This window comes from Malaclemys terrapin, chromosome 3 (genome assembly GCF_027887155.1).
Source record: "Malaclemys terrapin pileata isolate rMalTer1 chromosome 3, rMalTer1.hap1, whole genome shotgun sequence".
NCBI classification, from domain to species: domain Eukaryota; kingdom Metazoa; phylum Chordata; order Testudines; family Emydidae; genus Malaclemys; species Malaclemys terrapin.
Window position 1 is genome coordinate 84310240 of NC_071507.1, and position 20027 is coordinate 84330266.

At 46.5% G+C, this 20027-nt stretch overlaps 1 protein-coding gene across 1 annotated transcript in view; it reads right to left on the bottom strand.

The window, feature by feature from the left end:
- Positions 1-553: 553 nt before the first annotated feature.
- Positions 554-20027, bottom strand: part of LOC128834811 (uncharacterized) — a 46862-nt gene continuing 27388 nt past the window's right edge. The window contains exons 7-8 of the mRNA XM_054023927.1: positions 18297-18499; positions 554-1854 (exon numbers count right to left, since the gene is read on the bottom strand). Of these exons, the coding sequence (XP_053879902.1) occupies positions 799-1854; positions 18297-18499 (1259 nt within the window). The 3' untranslated portion in view covers positions 554-798. The remainder of the gene's footprint in view (positions 1855-18296; positions 18500-20027) is intronic.

Consider the following 20027-nt stretch of genomic DNA (forward strand, 5'->3'; position numbering starts at 1 on the left):
CAGAGACGACAGCATTATCTAGAGGTTAGAGGCCAAGGATATGTCTAAGTTTTGAACTGGGGGTGAGGGGGAGGAGGGGTGTGATTCGAAGTGTGGATGTACCCTCCGAGACAGGACTCCTGGGTTTAAGTCCCATTCCTAATATGATCTCATAGGATTTTGGTCTAGTCACAAACTGAGATATAGAGAAGATATCTATCTTTAAAGCGAATAAAATCATATAATCTACCACTAAGAGATATTGTGAGACTTAGTAAACTGTTAGTAGAGTGTTTTTAGATCCTTGGATGAAAGGATATGGGCTAGATCTTTAGCTTGTATAAACTGACCCTTAGCTTCACATACTTCAATGGAACACTTGTGGATCTGGCCCACTGTGTTAGTGAAAAGTATTAATATCTTCAAAAGAATAGCTAACCAATCCATCCACTCCCCCACACCAAAGGAGCTCATCAGAACTAAAATAAGTAATTTGCTAACAAAATTTAATATATTTAGTGTTTGTTTAAAAACATGCAACATATTTAAAGTGTTCTAATCCCACTATGGTTTATATTTTAAAATGCTTGAATGTTCCAATTTTACATACAATATTAAACAAACTGATTTTATATATGAATTATGAAACAGAAGTATAATTAAAACAAGAATGATCTAACAAATGTTAGTCAATTCTCCATCAACTTAGAATATAGCATAACAGAGTAAATTATTACTGACATGTTGAATAGCTTTATCTAAATTTAAGATCCATTTGTTTTCATACCACTGATTTAACTACTGCTGGTGATACTTGGATCATTTTTGTTCATCATCATGTAGGTCTTCATCTTCATGTTGCTCAGCATCTACGAAAGCCACATGTGCTGCTTTTTTTGAACCTGAAGCCTCACCTTCTTCAAGAGGTATTTCTTGTACCTTTGCTGTGTCTTCATCACGTAGGTCTTCATCTTCACGTTGTTCAACATCTACGAAAGTGACACGTGCTGTTTTTTTGGAACCTGAAGCCTCATCTTCTTCAACAGTTACTTCTTCCTTTGCTGTGCCTTCATCACGTAGGTCTTCATCTTCATGTTGTTCAACATCTACGAAAGTGACACGTGCTGTTTTTTTGGAACCTGAAGCCTCATCTTCTTCAACAGTTACTTCTTCCTTTGCTGTGCCTTCATCACGTAGGTCTTCATCTTCATGTTGTTCAACATCTACGAAAGTGACACGTGCTGTTTTTTTGGAACCTGAAGCCTCATCTTCTTCAACAGTTACTTCTTCCTTTGCAGTGCCTTCATCACGTAGGTCTTCATCTTCATGTTGTTCAACATCTACGAAAGTGACACGTGCTGTTTTTTTGGAACCTGAAGCCTCATCTTCTTCAACAGTTACTTCTTCCTTTGCAGTGCCTTCATCACGTAGGTCTTCATCTTCATGTTGTTCAACATCTACGAAAGTCACACGTGTTTCTTTTTTTGAACCTGAAATCTCACCTTCTTCAAGAGGTACTTCTTCTACCTTCGCTGTGCCTTCATCATGTACATCTTTATCTTCATGTTGTTCAACATCTATGAAAGCCACGTGTGCTGCTTTTTTTGAATCCGAAGCCTCATTTTCTTCAAGAGGTACTTCTTCTACCTTCGCTGTGCCTTCATCATGTAGCGCTTCATCTTCACATTGTTCAACATGTACAAAAGTCACATATGCTTCTTTTTTTGAATCTGAAGCATCACATTCTTCAAGAAACACTTGTTCTACCTTTGCTGTGCTTTCTATTGAAGATGCTACAGTAGTATCGTCAACTTTAGGTAAGTCTGCTCTGGAAGTCCAAACAGAACTGTACTTTGTATATGAATCATTTAGACTCTAAGAAAATACATTAAAAATGAAAACATAAATATGGACATGATACATTTAAATATCTAAATTATATCAGAAGTTCTAACAAAATGGGATGTTCGTAGATCAAATAGGTTTTAAGGCAGAAAGGACTATGATGATCATCTAGTCTGACCTGTCTAACACAGCCAAATAGACTTCTACCCAGTAATTCCTGCACTGAGCCCATAACTTCTTATTGAACTAGAACATACATTTTAGAAAGACATCCAATCTTGATTTAAAGACTTCAAGGTGATGGAGAATTCACCATATCCCTTGGTAACTGGTTCCAGTGGTTAACTGTTCTGTTAAAAATTTACATCTTATTTCTAGATTGAATTTATCTAGCTTAATCTTCTAGTCACTGGATCTTGTTATGGCTCTCTCTGCCAAATTAACAAGCCTTCTGGTATCCAATATTTTGTCTCTGTGTAGATACTTATGGATTGTGGTCAAATTATCTTTTAACCTTCTCTTCTAATAAACTAAATAGAATAATCTCCTTACATCTCTCACCGTAAGGTAGGATTTCCAGGCCTCAACTCATTCTGGTAGGTACTTGCTCCAACCTTCTCCAGTTCGTCAACAAAACCCTATGTTGCAGAAACTATACATAGCAGCAACTAACTATAACTTTTTAGAATATCCATTTCCACTTTATCTTTGAACTGGGCTCTGATAAATGGCTCATCCAGAAAAGGATAGAAATGGATCTCTTCTCACCATAGGGCTGCTACTAATACCATAAGAGCTTTCATAAATAATCTAAGCACTGTGACCTGTCCAAAAGGCAATAATCAATATTGAAATACTGATGCCCACAGGCTAAATGGAAAAAAAATTGAGAAGGAAAACTGGAACATAGAGGTAAGCTTTCTTCAAGTCTGTGGATGACTGGTTGTCTCCCCTACTGATGGTTGGGAGGGTAGGCTTGAAGGTTTCTATCTTGAAAGATAGGTTACTTACCTTGTACAATAACTGGAGTTCTTTGAGATGTGGAGTCCCTATCCATATTCCATGTAGGTGCTCATGAGTTCCTTGCGTCTGAGAACAGATTTTTGCTGGTAGCATCTGTTGGTTGGCACCAACGCTCTTCACCTCCTCATGCTCTGTGCCAAGGGTATAAGTGACCACACAGACCAACCACCTATCCAGTTCCTTTTCTATCACAAATCTCATGTCAAGATCTGCAGCTCTGGGGAAAGAGGGAGGGTAGTGGAATATAGATAGAGATCACACATCTCAAAGAACTCTAGTTTCTGCACAAGACAAATAATCACTCCTTCTTTGAATGATGGTCCCTATCTCTATCCCATTGTGGGTGACTGACAAGCAATACTCATTATGAAGGAGGGTGCGAGGACCTCTCTGAAGTCAGCAATTGCAGGACTGCTGTGACTGAAACCTCAGCAGCAGATGTCTGCATTAAAATGTAATGCTTTGCAAAGGTGTGCATAGAACCCCATGTCACTGCTCTGTAAATATCAATTAAAGGAACATCACTGAAGGAGGCTTTGCTCAAACTGAGCTCCTGTTAATGCTAAGAGGACTAAGTTGAAGTCATATTCCAGAATAGGTCTCATTCTTATTAGTCCGTTTTGGAAACATATTGTCACTGGATGTTTGTGTGTATGATAGAAACTGGTTACAAGCCTTAAGGACTGCTTGCAGTTCTAGGAGGTTTATGTGCATCAGAGCTTTTGTGAAGTCTATGTGCCTTATGCTGTAGGTTTGTCTAGATGAGCACCCTTCCTAATTGGGAGGCGTCCATTATCAATGTTATCTTGGGAGAAGGAGGGATGAACGGAACCCACACATACATCTGTTTTCTGTTCTTCCACTTGCATAGAGATACTCAAACTCAGGGCTTGGGACATATGCTGTCCTGAGCCAAGCTTGTAGGCAATGAAGTCAAAGCCTTGCGAATGATGTCACGTATGTGCAGGCAGCCATGTGACCTGAAAGTGTGAGACACAAACAAACAGATGTTTGTGGGCTGATCTGGAGCTGGGCAGCAAGTGTCTTCATGGTCTGGAACATGTCCAAAGGAAGGTATCCTCTGGCCCTGATAGAATCCAGTGTTTCCCCAATAAATTCTATGTTTTGTGTAGGAATTAAAGCAGATTTATCTGTGTCTACACAGATTATCAGTGATCATAACAGCTTAAGTAGGAATGATGTTGCTGAGAGAACCACTTGATAAGAGCTCCCCATCAAAAGCTGGCCGTGGAGGTAGGGAAAAATTAATGACCTGCTGTGGCGGAAGTGAGCTGCACACTCTTGGGGCTGTTGAAAGACTGAAGGGAAGCACCTTGTGCTGGTAATGGTTCATACCTACAGTGAACCTGAGAAATCTTTCTGTGTGCTAGATAGATGTTTATGTGAAATTGGCATCTTTTACGTCGAGAGCTGTGAACCAATCTCCCTTGTTCGATGAGGGAATTATTGCTGCCAAAGTTACTATTCTGAAGTGTACCACACAGATGAAGACATTGAGCTGATGCAGATCCAAGATGGGTCTCCATCCTCCCTTCTCCTTGAGAGTATGGAAGTATTTTGAATAAAACCCTTTTCCCACAGTACTGGTGAGTTACCAGTTTTATGACTCCTAGATGAAGGAGTCATTTTCCTGAACAAATATCACCTCAGGAAAGTGGTTCCTGAAGAGGGAAAGGGATAGAGGTTGTGGGGAGAGGAACTCTATAGTGTAACTGGTATGAAAGATGTCGAGGATCCATCTCTCCAATGTTTTACTCTGCCAGGTGTGGATGAAACAGGCTAGACAAACACCAAATTGGATATGACAGTCTTGGTTAGATAACACTGGCAGTTGAGTTGGTTTGCAGTTCTCTACAGTCCCATTAAAAGTGTTTCTGTACAGATGGCTGGAATTGGAAGGCAGAAGCAGGAGGAGTGTTATGTTTGCCTTGTTGCACCCTTTGTCATTTCCTTGGTGGTTCATAACCCCTCTGGTGGAAAAAAAGGTTGGGATGTTTGTCTTTGTTTATCTGACTGTGGCCTATAGAACTTCCTCTTGGGTGCTGGTATGAAAATCCTCAGGGAGCAGAGGGTTGCCCATGAGTCCTTCAATGAACATGGGGACTCATTTGTCATCTAGTTAAAATGGTTGTTTCCTTCAAAGGGCAAGTCCTCCACCGTAGACTGAACGTCTATCAAGAATCCGGAGGAGTAAAGCCGTGATGCTCTTCTCATGACAACAGCCGTCGCCATTGAGTGAGAGGTTGTATCAGCTGCACCGAGTGTGGTCTGCAGTGATGATCTTGCAATCAATTTACCTTCCTCAATGAGTACCTCAAACTGACCACTAAACTCCTGTGGAAGATTATCTGTGAATTCCATGAATTTGGTATAGTTGACAAAAATCATATTTAGACATTAATGCCTGACAGTTTGCTATACAAAATTGCAGGCTGGTGGAAGAAAAAACCTTCCTGCTGAATAGATCAAAGCATTTAGCTTCATTATCAGGAGGTGGATCTTGGATGATGTTGCCTGCTGCTTTCTGAGGCTGTCTCTACCTCCAATGATTTTGGTACAAGGTGAATGAATAAAAATACTGCTCCTTTGGCTGTCACAAAAAAATCTTTTTTCTGTTGTCTTGAGGGTGAGAGCACGTGACCAGAGTGTGCCAGACCACTTTTGCAGGTTTCAAGATGGCTTAATTGATGAGCAGTGCCACATTGATGTGCCCCACACACTGCAGAATATCTAGGAGTCTTCCACAGGGATCTGCAGCGTATCTGCCACCTTCTTTAGCAAGTCTTGAAATTGCCTGAAATTGTCAGAGGGAGATGGGGAGACAGAAGCAACTACCTTGTCTGATGATGACAAAGAGAATCCTGTTGGATCAGTCAGCTCCAGTTAGTCTTCCTCAACTCTTTCCTGTGGTAGTTTTGTTTCCTCTCTGTGGGGAGAGGGGTGCTGTAATTCAAGGAGGGATCATGTAGACTTGGAACCATGAGTGTACAGGTCCCAGGATCGCCAGTGTGATCTGTACAATGAGTCTTCAGAACTGGGAGCTCTGGGTAAGCCAATCCCATACCAGGATGACAAGGCATCAAGGACTTATAAGTTGGAGCGGAAGGCTAGTGGGAGATTTGAAGAAAGGCTAGTGGGAGATTTCTCTCTCCTACTGTGGGAGTATTTTCTCTCATCCTCTGTTTACAGGAGGAGGAAGTCTTACACCTAACTCTCTTGATGGCAATACCAGAGGTGGCCAAACTTGCAGGCATGCTCCTAGACTCTTCAACCCTATGTAAAGGGGGGTCTACTGAGCCTGGATCAGACTGCGGCCTCAACCTGTACTCACGTGCCTGGCAGGTTCTTATAGGCAAGAATCAGCAAATTGTGCACTTGGAGGAAATGTGTGCTTCTCCAAAGCAGTAGAGGCACCTTATGTGGTTCTCACTGACTGGGAAGACCTGAGGGCAGGACGCACACTTCTTAAAGCCCAGGATCTTGGGCATAGCATTTGCTTCAGACAAGGCATCTGAGAGGGAGGAAAACCCCCATCCCTAACTACACTAGGACTATGAACTTACTAACTAAACTAATATTTATAATTTTTTACAGAAAGAATCATGAAGGAAGCAAATGCTATGGACACTGGAATGTTCCAACTCACACCATCAGCTGTAGAAAGGAACTAGAGAGGAAATCGGTCTGCACGGCCATTTATACCCTTGGCCCACAGCACTAGGCGTGAAGTGCACAAGCACAAACTAATGGACACTGCTAGCAAAAATCTACTGGTTTCAGATGCATGGAGCACATGCATACCCACAGTGGACTACAGATAGGAACTATCACTCAAAGAAGAACCTGGACTTTCTCAGGAATCTGTTCAAGTGTTTCATATCAAGTATTGCTCACAGTTGTCCTGAACTTTTGAGATCAGAAGAAGTATGGAGCATAGCCCTCGTGCTCTCTCTCGATGAAGGACTACTTCCAGTGGATAAATTAGATCCCTACAGATCCCAAACTGGAGTATGTGGGCCCAACCCTCAAGTCTGTTCAAGCTGCAGTCAGTGTGGGACATAAGTATGGGGGTAAAGGTTGCTTTATCCCCCTTTATGATCCTACAACTGTTGGATTTTCACAGGGGCAATATGACTCCTAGTATACATTTAGGGAAGTTGTAGGGCTGCTCTAGTTTATGCCTGGCTGCAATGCTATCAAGAGGTCATTGTGGCAGCCAGAAATTAGCAGGACTCCTACTACACACCCATCCTCCTGACTTGTCCCTGACATGTGCCTTATGCCAGAGGTTGTGACACAGGCTAGCATAGGGCAGACTATGCCAGAACCATGGAGCTGAAGGACTCCTCTTATGCTAGAAGAATCGTCTTCTGGCCACTTAGACCAGCTTTAAGTATGACCTGCAATTCCAGAGCAGGACAAAGTAGATTTCAGGCTAGGCTGTGGAACCTTCACTTATGTCAAGGTGCATTTACTCACACATGAAGTGAGATTACTTGTGTGAGTAAAACTTATTAGATCAAGGGCTGAACAAAGTAAGCCTTGGAAGAGCCATGATCTGCCTTGCTACTCTTCTTTACCACTTATACTTATTTTCTGGCCAATTTACCATACATTTAACTACCATTTTATGTTTCTGTGTCACTGCTTAATTTGATCATATTATATCTTAACTTAAATATCTGCCTTCGATACACTCATTTTATACAGTAAATCAAAGGTTTTCAACCTTTTTTCTCTCATGAATACTTTTCTATCCTTCCTTGCTGCTTGAAGGAACAAAAGACTCAAGAGATGAAAAAGAAATGTCTTTGCAAGATTATTCCCTTTTGTACATTTACTAGGGTATTGTCTTGTGTTGCTTTAGATGTGCAAAGTGATAGGAATTCTATCAATTGCCTTGGAAGAGTGTTCTACAACATAGGCAGTGTGTGACTCCAGCATTTGGGGACGCTTTAGAGCAGGGGTCAGCAATCTTTCAGAAGTGGTGTGCCGAGTCTTCATTTATTCACTTTAATTTAAGGTTTTGTGTGCCAGCAATATATTTTAACGTTTTTAGAAGGTCTCTTGCTACAAGTCTATAATATATAACTAAACTATTGTTGTATGTAAAGTAAATAAGGGTTTTAAAATGTTCAAGAAGCTTCATTTAAAATTAAATTAAAATGCAGAGCACCCCGGACCAGTGGCCAGGACCCGGGCAGAGTGAGTGCCACTGAAAATCAGCTCGCGTGCTGCCTTCGGCACACGTGCCATAGATTGCCTACCCCTGCTTTAGAGAGTGCCGGAAGCTCCCTACAAGTGTGTGTGTGTGTGGGGGGGGGAGCCACCGGTGCCCAGACTGTGCCCTTCCCCCTGCTTCGCCCTGAGGCCCACCCCCACTCAGCCTCTTTCCCCCAAGGCCCCATCCATGCTCCAACCCACTCTGCCCCAGGCCCTATCGGGACCCCTCCCCCGAAATCATCCCCCTCACCTGCTCCTCCCTGTCCTGAGGCCCCCTGCCCACCACTCATGCCTCTTTGCCCCTCCTTCTGAGGACCCCCCCATCACTCGCGCCTCTCCATCCTCTCCCCTGAGGACCCCCCTCCCACTGCTCCTTGGCGAGGGGGCCTTGGAGAACAGGGTGGAGAGGCGCAAGCGGCGGGTGGGGGGAATCCTTGGAGGGGAAGAGGTGGAACAGGGGTGGGAAGAGGAGTAGCGTGGGCAGGGCCATGGAGAACGAGGATGAGCAGGAGGGGGGCCTTGGGGCAGAGTGCAGGCAGGGCTCCAGCCTGGGCACCCTTTTGGTGGCGGTGCTCCAAAGGCAGTGGGCCAGAGTGCCTCCAGAGGGAGGTGCGCTGCATCCTGTTTGGTCTCCCCTGGCCTCTTATGCCTGCCGCCCATGTTCTACAACCTACTACATCTTCCTATCAAAAGTTTCTTAAAACATTCGGCCTAAATTTTCCCTCCCAGTTTCATCCAATTGCTCCTAGCTAAAATACCTACTTTTACGTTGCTAAGATAAATAGCACTTCTCCCTTCTTAGCATTTATACCCTTCGTAAGTTTACAGACTTTTATCATGTTTCGTCTCCTTCCAGTTGTTGCTTAGTCAAGCAACAGATATGCAACTCTTTTAATCCTTTCTCTCAAGAAACTCTTCCCATGAATTCTGATGCTCTTTTCTGATTTCACTCCATTTATCAATATTTTTCTGGTGGCTAATTGCTTGTTCAAAGGCTGGAGGGCTTAAGGAGCTTCTTCCCACATGCATCCTGCAAAAAGGCCCAACACAACTGCACTTATTGGACTCCCTTGAGCTCAAGGACTGCTCTTAGCTAGCTGTGTTGTCTGTAAAAGGGACACAGATGGGAGGGAGGAGGCAGGGCTATGAGCCCACTATCTGTGCTTCCCAGGAGCACTGACAGGATTGTGCCTGGTGTAGGTATAATATCTTCAGGAGCTTCTTCTGGTGGAGGGCAGCTTCATCCCACCCCCAAATGTAGGGCACTACTTATTCATCACAAATGAGCCCCATAAACTAGATTCTCAGGTCCATTAAGTCTATTTTGCACTGTGGACTTAAAGTGACTGAAGATGGCCAGTGGATAATTCCACCTGTGCAACGCTTGCTCCTCTGGTGGAAAGATAATAGAGGTGGCTCTGCTACCTACTGTGCTAGCTGCACACACTCCTGGTGTAGAGGGGAGGAAGGTATGTTGGAAGCATTCCAGGACTAGGATAGGGAGGACCAGCAGTATATGTTAGAGTTGCTCTACTCAGCTGTAAATTGCTCTAGGCCTGATGGCCCTCCTCTCCACGGCACCAGCTCAGGTGGAGAATCTGCCCCTAAATATTTAAGGCCAGATTGTGAACCCTTTATTCACTCTGGTGAACATTTACTCTCATGAGTAATCCCATTGGCCTAAATGGGATTCTTTGTGTGAGTAACTGTCACCAGTAAAAAGTTCACAATTTAGCCATTAGTGATTTAGTGATCTGGATTGCATGGTAAGCTGGGCACAAGCAAACAATATACATTTCAATATGGCCAAATGTAAATGTATACATCTTGGAACATATAGGCCATACTTACAGGATGGGGGACTCTATTCTAGGAAGCAGTGACTTTGAAAATGATTTGGGGATAGTGGTGCATAATCAGCTGAACATACGCTCTCAGGGCAATGCTGGGGCCAAAAGGACTACTGTAAACAATGGGATCTCAAGTAGGAGTAGAGAGGTTATTTTATCTCTGTATTTGCCCCTGTTGCAACCTCTGCTGGAATATTTTGTCTAGTTCTGGGGTCCACAATTCAAGAAGGATGTTGATAAATTGAAGAGGGTTCAGAAAAGAGCCCTGAGAATGATTAAAGAAGTAGAAAACATGCCTTATAGTGATAAATTCAAGGAGCTCAATCTATTCAGCTTAACAAAGAGAAGGTTAAGGGGTGATTTGATTATAGTTTGTAAGTACGTACATGGGGAACAAATATTTAATAATGGGCTCTTCAATCTAGCAGAAAAAAGTATACAAGATCCAATCTTTGGAAGTTGAAGGTAGGCAAATTCATACTGGAAATAAGGTGTAAATTTTTACCAGTGAGGGTAATTCACCATTAGAAAAAATTACCAAACATTATGGAGGATTCTCCAACATTGGCAATTTTTAAATCAAGATTGGACATTTTTGTAAAAAGCTATACTCTAGCTCAACCCAGATTTATTTTGGGGAAGTTCTATGGCCTGCGTTATACAGGAGGTCAAACTAGATGATCATAATGGTCTCTTCTGGCCTTAGAATCTATTAATTTATTCTCTATCTTGCATCCATTATTTTAATAGTAATAGAAGCTAGACTCTGGGATAATAATTGTAATGCTCACTTTCTTTTTTTAAAGACAGGTACTTCATTGATTTTATTGTATGTAATGGTGCCTGTCAATTATTTTAGATGTAGAAAACAACTTTTAAAAAACACATATAATAATGTGAATTAGCATGTCAAAAATATATTAATAAAGGCTTCCATATCCACTAATGAAGAAAAATTGCCCAGCTGAACCAACTCATCTGCCTGGAAAATGCCTAATTAAATGTGTTTTTCTCTAATCTTCTTGTACCTCCCAGTTTTTCTTTTTTTTTTTTTTTTCAGACAGAATATTTGGAATTTTTAACCAGAACATGTCAAGTGCCACAAAACTCCATAATGTAGCTTTCATTATTCCATTAGAGGACTGGATGGAAATTTCTTGACTGGAGAGGCTGGTGTTGTTTGACCCCATGCAGTATTCTCCACTTCACTGGCCAGCGAATTGGAAATATAACCAATTTCCCAATATTCCATCACTATTTCATTTTCAAAAATAAAATAAAATCTTCCTTATAAATGGTGGTTGTGATGCTGTCTACCCTAGTGCCAGCTCAGGACAGGGATGCAGGCTAATTCACTCATATGCTAATAAAAATCAAAGGAGTGTCAAAAGGTATTGTAGTGTAATCAGGCCAATTCAACTTGCATGTTAATTTAGTTCAAAGGAAATGTTAATGGTATTGTCTTCACTTATCTAACTTGTTGATTGCTATGGCATTACCTTCTGTATATCCCTGTAACTAGTTAACCCTAGATCAAAACTGTGTGTTAGCATTAAGATGAGAATGTACTTGATGTGTAAATGTAATGAAAACTAATAAAGGATTGTTGTTTGCTATTACATTGGGAGACAATCGCATAGTACGATGAGAAAGTGTGGACAGAGGACCACATAGCAGCCCTACAGATGTCCTGGATAGGGACATGAGCCACATAGGCCGCAGACGAGACCTGGGCTCTCGTCGAATGAGCCTTCACTATAGGAGGCGGGGGAACCCCTGCCAGGTCATAGCAGGTGCGAATGCACGAAGTGATCCAGTGGGAGATCCGCTGGGTGGAGACCGGGCGTCCCCTCATGCGCTCGGCCGAAGCAATAAAAAGCTGGGGGGAACCTCCTAAAGGGCCTGGTTCTGTCTAAGTAAAAGGCCAGCGCTCTGCACACGTCTAACATGTGCAGGCTGCATTCCTCATTAGAGGAATGAGGCTTAGGACAGAGGATCGGGAGGAAAATGTTCTGATCCATGTGAAAAGCCGAAACTACCTTCGGCAAAAAGGCAGGGTGAGGGCGGAGCTGAACCTTGTCCTTATGAAAAACCGTATACGGCAGTTCAGAGGTCAGGGCCCTGAGCTCAGAGACCCGGCGGGCTGAGGTGATAGCTACTAAGAACGCCACCTTCCACGACAGGTGGGACCACGAACACATGGCTAACGGCTCAAAAGGAGGCCCTGTGAGGTGGGAGAGTACCAGGTTTAGATCCCAGAGCGGGACTGGGGGTCTGGCGTAAGGGAATGCCTGATCTAACCCTTTCAGAAACCGGGCCGTCATGTGATGTGAAAACACAGACAGTCCCTGCACCGGAGGATGGAAGGCCGAGATGGCCGCCAGGTGCACCCTGATAGAGGAGGGCGCGAGACCTTGAGTCCTAAGGGACAGGAGGTAATCGAGGACCTGTTGGATAGGTGCAGAGAAGGGAGAGGAACCTCTATCTCTTACCCATCTAGAGAACCTAGACCACTTAGCCAGGTAGCTTTGCCGCGTGGAGGGTTTCCTACTTTCCAGCAGGACCCTCCTGACATCCTCAGAACACCTGCCCTTCTCCGCATTCAACCATGAAGCGGCCACGCTGTCAGATGGAGCGGGGCTAGGTTGGGATGGAGGAGACGTCTTGCCTCCTGGGAGAGGAGGTCCGGGCGTAGTGGCAGCCTGCAAGGGGGGGCCGCTAAGAGTTGCAGGAGGGACCCGTACCAATGCTGACGGGCCCAATCCGGGGCTATGAGGATCATCCTCGCTCTGTCTGACTTCACCTTCTGCAACACCTTGTCTATTAAGGGGAAGGGCGGGAAGGTGCACAACAGGGGCCCCGACCATGGGAGCAGGAACGTATCAGATATTGCCCCGTCGCCCTGCCCCGCCCTGGAGCAGAATCGAGGACACTGTTGATTCTGGGCGGTGGCAAACAGGTCTACGTGGGGAGTGCCCCACTGTAGGAAGATCCACCTGGCCACGTCCCTGTGAAGGGACCACTCATGCTGCTGGGAGAATACCCTGCTCAGGCGGTCTGCAAGAGAGTTGCTCTTGCCCAGCAAGTAAAAAGCCTGCAGGAGTACATTGTGGGCTATACAAAACTCCCACAGGAGTTGGGCTTCCTGGCATAAGGCCCTGGAATGCGTACCGCCCTGCTTGTTGACATAGTACATGGCAGTCGTGTTGTCAGTAAGGACTCTGAGTACCCTCCCTTGGATGTGCTGGCGGAACATCACGCAGGCGAGGCGTATGGCCCTGAGCTCCCTGACATTTATGTGGAGTGCTAACTCCCCTGGGGACCACAACCCCTGGGTCCTGAAGGGCCCCACGTGCGCCCAGGTCCGAGGCGTCCGACACTAGGTCTAGTGAGGGAGGAGGGTCCCTGAAGGGGATACCCTGGAGCATGTTGCCCGGGAGGGACCACCATTGGAGACCTGCCACCACCCTGGGCGGCACTGTGACTACCATGTCCAGGCTGTCCGTGGCCTGGGAATACCTGGAGGCCAACCACAGCTGGAGGGGCCTCATTCGAAGCCTGGCATGTCGCACTACATAGGTGCATGCCGCCATGTGGCCTAGGATCTGAAGGCACATCCGTGCCGTGGTTACTGGAAAGGCTGTGATCTGGGCGATGAGAGCTTTGAGCATCTCGAATCTGTCCCTTGGGAGGGAGGCCGAGGCTACCTGGGAATCTAGCAGTGTGCCTATAAAGGTTATGCACTGAACTGGTATTAACGTGGATTTCTCCTCGTTTACCAGCAGGCCTAGGGTGCCGCAGGCGCCTAGCAGGTAGCTTGTCTCCCCAGGAAACGGAGATAGCGCCTGTGACCCTCGAAAATGTGGATGTGAAAATATGCATCCTGGAGGTTCAGTGACGTAAACCAATCCCCCTGGTCTAGGGATGGCATAATGGAGGCCAGGGACACCATGCGGAATTTGTAACGCACCAGGAACTGGTTGAGATTCCGCAGGTCGAGGATGGACCGAAGCCGCCCTTCGCCTTGGGAATGAGGAAATACCTGGAGTAAAACCCCTTGCCCTGGTACTCGAGGCACCCTTTCCACCACTCCCAAGGAAAGGAGGCATTGTACCTCCTGACGGAGGAGGAGGGCATGCTCCGGAAAGGCGGTCTGACACCCTGACGGGGGACAGTTGGGAGGGGTTGCCACAAACTGGAGCCTGTACCCTTGGGAGATGGTGCTGAGGACCCATTGATCCATTGTTATACTGGACCATTGGAGTCGGAAAGCCGATAAACGGTTGAAAAAAGGCAACTTTATTAACTGGATGGGGGGGGAGCATTGGCAACAGGCGTGGTGACCCCCCTCAACAAGTCAAAAACGCCATTTCCCGGGGTGCTTGCCCTTCGAGGCACCAGGTTGCTGGGCCGAACGGGATTGGCGCTGTGACCGATGCCTCTGATCTCTCTGCCGCTTAGGCGGGGGTTCATATCTACCCCTAGCTTGTGGAGCGGGGAGTTGAGGCCTGGGTTTGTCCTTTGCAGGTGGGACGTACAGGCCCAGCGTCTGCAGGGTGGTATGGGAATCCTTCATCCTATATAGACGGGTATCAGTCTGATCAGCAAACAAGGCCTTGCCATCAAATGGCAGGTCCTGCATTATCAACTGCGATTCAGAGGAGAGCCCCGAGAAGGAAAGCCACGATGCTAGCCAAATGGAGACGACTGTAGCCAAGGAGCGAGCGAGCGGCTGTGCCCGCCGCATCCAAAGCAGCCTGGAGAGCCGCCTTGGCCGTGGTCGCCCCTTCTTGGATGAGCGCCCGAAACTCCTTCACCTCGGTATCAGGGAGGAAGTGCTCAAACTTGGGGAGAGATCCCCAAAGGTTAAACTCATAGCGGCCTAGAAGCGCCTGATGGTTGGCCACGTGGATTTGGAAACTCGTCAGCGAGTAAGACTTTCATCCGAAAGAGTCAAGTCTACGAGCGTCCCTGTCCTTAGGCGTGGGCGCAGGCTGACTATTCCTCTCGCGGTGGTGGACTGACTCTACTACCAGGGAGTTAGGGGCTGGGTGAGTGTAGAGGTACTCAAGACCTTTGGCAGGGACGAAGTACTTCCTCTCAGCCTTTTTGGAAACAGAGGCAAGGGAGGCCAGCGTTTGCCAAAGGCCAGTGGTGATATTGGCAACTCCTTGATGAAAGGGGAGCGCCACACGCCCCGGGACCGAGGAGGCGAGGACATAAAAAGTGTTGGAGGGCTCTTCCATCTCCTCGGCCTGGAGCTCGAGGTTGGCTGCCACCCTCCGAAGCAGCTCTTGATGGGCCTTAAAGTCCTCTTGCGAAGAAGGAGACGGTACCGCAACCGAATCACCCTGCGCCGTCGAGGTGGAAGGTACAGCACCTTCAATGGCAAGCAGCACCGTTGGCTCTACTTTGGGGTCCGGTGCTGGAGCTGGCGTCAGGGGATTGGCACCCACAGCTTGATCCCAGTACCGCGGCGACGCAGGGCGGCCCTGGGAGGCTCCGCCACGGAGCACAGACCGAGGTGCGCCGGAGCCTGAGGCCACGGCGCTAGCTGGCACCACTGACCCTGCCATGGCACAGGAGTAGAGGCAAGTCAGGCGCCGGAGGTGTAGGTTGGTCCAGCGGCATGGCTCGGCCCCAGGATAGACGACTGCGTATCGACACCGAGGTTCGGGAAGAGTGAACAGTGCCATAAGAACGGCTGGAACGGTCCCAATCGTGACAGCTCCTGCCCCGGGACTTTGACCTGGAGGACGACGAGATGTAAACGTCCGAAGAGCTGCGTCTGGACTGTCCGTGGCACCTGTGGGCCGGTGCCTTGGTGCGGGGAATGCGGGGATGCGCTGCGAGTCTGACCTCTACAGTGCCGGGTCCTGGAGTGGGAGCGTCGGTGCCGACAGCATCGCGACCTATTCCTCTCGGAGTCACTAGAAGAAGAGGGATGGTGTCACCTCTTTCTTCTTGCACAACGGCACTCAGGACCAGAAGAGTGGGAAACGCTCATGGCGGAGTCATGACGTGGGGTCGATGTGCATCGTGAAGCCCTGCTAGGTGCCTCAACCCAGGAAGGTGCTTCAATCTTCGACTCCTCCAGGGAAGGCTGGTGGGCAATCAAGGATGGCTTCCCCCGGGACCGGGGGCCCGAGTGCTGCAGCACTGCCGGCACGGGAAGCATCAGTATATCACGTGCGGCCTGAGCTGCCTCTGGCGTCGAGGGCATGCACACCTCCGGAGAGGCTCGCGCAGATGGGACTGGACTACTCCGCTCAGCGCGAGTCGGAGGTCTCTGTCCCGATGGGGATTGCGGGGCCTCACCCCTGCTCTTTTCCTGGTGCCTCTGCAATTTCCCTGTCTTTTTCGCTGGGGAACGGTGCCGGGACGTCGAAGTTGCCTCGCTGTGCACCAAGGACACGGTGCCAGATGCCGATTCGGAGCGGCGCACTGGAGGCACTTCGCCATGTGTCGATGACGTGGAGCCCAGTGCGGTGCCAGCTTGACGCACCAGTGCCGAGGCCAATGTCGACTCCATTACGAACTCTCGGAGTCGGATCTCAGGCTCCTTCTTCGTTCGCGGCTTGAAGGAGCCGCAGATTTTACACTTCTCACTAATGTGAGACTCGCCCAGACAGCGAAGACACTGAGAATGTGGATTGCTTCTGGGCATAGAATTGCGACAAGAGTCGCACGACTTGAAACCTGGGCCACGGGGCATGCCCCGAGCCAGGCACTAACAGAAGAAAAGTTCAGCAAAGTTCAGTGTACTAGATACCAGTAAGGCTATAACGCTGCAGCCAAGGCTGGAGCAAGTTCCGACTACCTTCACTGGCGGCAAGAAGGAACTGAGGGTTGGGGGAGCACGCAGTCCCCTTTATGGCGCGATATGTCAGCGCCACTCCAGGGGTCGCAGTGGTGCTCCCCCACTACGGGTACTGCTAAGGGAAAAACTGGTACCGATGCACGTGGCGAGCACACACACCTATAGTGGAATACACATGAGCAATCACTTGAAGAAGAACAAATGATCTGCTAGCATAATTCCACTGACTTCAATGGGAAATTTAGCCCACAATGTTTCCACCAGTTTGCAAATTATCAGTTTGAGAAATATTTTCTATATATACACAAACGGGGAATACCAGGAAAACCCATAAAATCTTTTAAATAGGCAGAAATTTTTTAAGTGGGCCTACTGCACTAGTATTACATTATTAAGAAGATGGAGGGAATATATCAATATAAGAACATTAATAAATTATAAGATTGTGCTAATCTTTTAATGAAGGTTAGAAATATCTATCTATCTATTACTCCTGAGGGAATTCTGTACCACTGCACAATGCATAATTTCTAAGCAAATTCATGTTCTGTGCAGAATTTCCTCCCTCCTCCCCCAGAAATGGGCTGCAGAGCTGCTGGCCACCAGTAGGAGCCAATGGACCTGGCAGAACTAAGCTCTCATACAGAAGACACTCAAGCAGGAGAGTTCTGGGCAGCTGAAGTTCCTGGCACGCCCTAAGGAAGGAGGTGGCATACAGGCAACTCCACACAAACCTGTGACCCAGCATCAGGCTGTTTCTCCCTCTGGATCCCTGGGCTCTGGGAGGGTAGGGGGTCTGTGCAAGTTTCTGGGCGGAGGGGGGGTGTGCCAGCTGGGGTATGGGAGGGACGGGGTGTGAGTATCTGGGCTGGGGGGGGACCCACAGCTGGGGGGCGGGAGATAGGAAATGCAGGTGTCTGGGCTGGGGAGGGCCCGCAGCTGGGCTCTGGGAGGTATGGAGTTTGGGTGTCTGGGCTGAGGGGGGCCCGCAGCTGGACTTTGGGGGTAGGGGGTGCCGGTGTCTGGGTGGGGGAGCACCCCGTGGCTGAGCTCTGAGGGTAAGGGGTGCAAGTGTCTGGGCTGGGGGGGCACCCTATAGCTAGGATCTCGGGGGGGGGGCGTCTGGCCCCCTGGCTGGGCTCTGATGGTGGGGAAGGGGGCAGAGAAAACAGGAACTGGATTGTCATAGGAGTTTCTTTAACTGTCTACTCCTAGGGGAATTTTTTTGTGTCTGTATTGTTACAGACATAGTTGCTGACAGATATTTTGGAAATTTATTTCAAAATTATTGAAACTGGCATGATTATATCGTGTTATTTTGACAAAATATGCAGAATTTTAAAATACTGTATGCACAATTTTTAAATTTTTGGCACACAATTTTTAATTTTTTAGTGCAGAATTTCCCCACTAGTAATATATAGCTACTTTAGCATCATGTAAAATTTAGAAAACCAGTTCCTATATGCATAGAATAAAGACATTTTAGCATAGAAAGACCATTTTAGCATAGCTGCATTCAATCTTTTGTTTACCTGTATTGAATGAGGTGGTGACTCCCAAGGTATTATACTGTTTGTTATCTCACAAACAGAAGCATGAATAATGTTCTTCTTCTGTTGTACTGCTGTATTTTTAAGCCGTGGAATGAAAGCAAGAATACCTGCTGCTGCAACAGAGCAAAGTCCAGGCACTACAAATCCAATGTTGTAACTTCCTAATAAGTCATATATCCAGCCTGAAACAAATAATATCCCAATTGCATATAATCATATTCTCCCTGCATCAAAGCAGATCTTTATCTCCACATTGTTCTTTATTATCCTATAATACAATGATGAGTGCCTTAGAAAAGATAGAAAACCCTATAACCTAAATAAATTAAACTCCTTTTGAAACCCTTTATTTTATTTAATCCAATATTTTTAGACACATTATGTACTCAAGTGTGAGAGAGCATTTTCAATTTATATAGTATATATGGAATCACCAATCTTTATGGAGAAACATCCCACATCTCTTAGAAAGGTTTCATGGTGGGTCGAGTAGTCAGGTGATGCAGTTCCTGGTGGGCTGAAAGCCCATTACATCAAGATTTGTTTCTATGGTGCATGTGAGGAGTAGAACTAGGTGAATTTTTTTTTGGATGGATAGTGTATTCACTAAAAAATTCAGTTTCAGGTCAACGAACTATTTGTGAACTCATGTTGAGTTTGCTGAATAGTTTTGACTGAACCAAAAAAAGTCAAAAAGTTTTGGCAATGACAAATGAAACCTTTTGTTTAGTCCTGAAAAATTCGTTTTGCTTTTCATGGCACTTTGACAAAGGAAAAGACTCACAAAATAGCCAGAGGATGAGGTGCTGCCTCCTTTGTAAGCTTTAATGAACTGGTTAGAACACTCACCTAGGATTCTGGAGATCCAGATTCAATTCCCTACTCTACCTGATGTGGGGAAGGGATCTGAACTTTGATCTCCTACATGCCCTCCTGACCAGGGGTTTAGGCTGCAGTTCAGTCCCAACGCATCATCAAGGATCTACAACCTATCCTGAAAGACGATCCCTCACTCTCACAGACCTTGGGAGACAGGCCAGTCCTCGCTTACAGACAACCCCCCCAACCTGAAGCAAATACTCACCACACAACAAAAACACTAACCCAGGAACCTATCCCTGCAACAAACCCCGTTGCCAACTCTGTCCACATATCTATTCAAGGGACACCATCATAGGACCTAACCACAACAGCCACACCATCAGGGGCTCATTCACCTGCACATCTACCAATGTGATATATGCCATCATGTGCCAGCAATGCCCCTCTGCCATGTACATTGGCCACGCCGGACAGTCTCTACGCAAAAGAATAAATGGACACAAATCAGACATCAAGAATTATAACATTCAAACCTGTCGGAGAACACTTTAACCTCCCTGGACACTCAACAACAGACTTAAAAATGGCAATTCTTCAACCAAAAAAAACTTCAAAAACATACTCCAACAAGAAACTGCAGAACTGGAATTAATTTGCAAACTGGACACCATCAAATTAGGCTTGAATAACCACTGGGACTGGATGGGTCACTACAAGAACTAAAAACTAATTTCCCCATGCTAATTTCCCCCCCTACTGTTACTCACCTTCTTGTCAACTGTTTGAAACGGGCCAGCCTGATTACCGCTACAAAAGTGATTTTTCCTCCTGCTGGTAATAGCCCACTTTAATTGAATTGTCTCATTAGAATTGATAAGGCAACTCCCA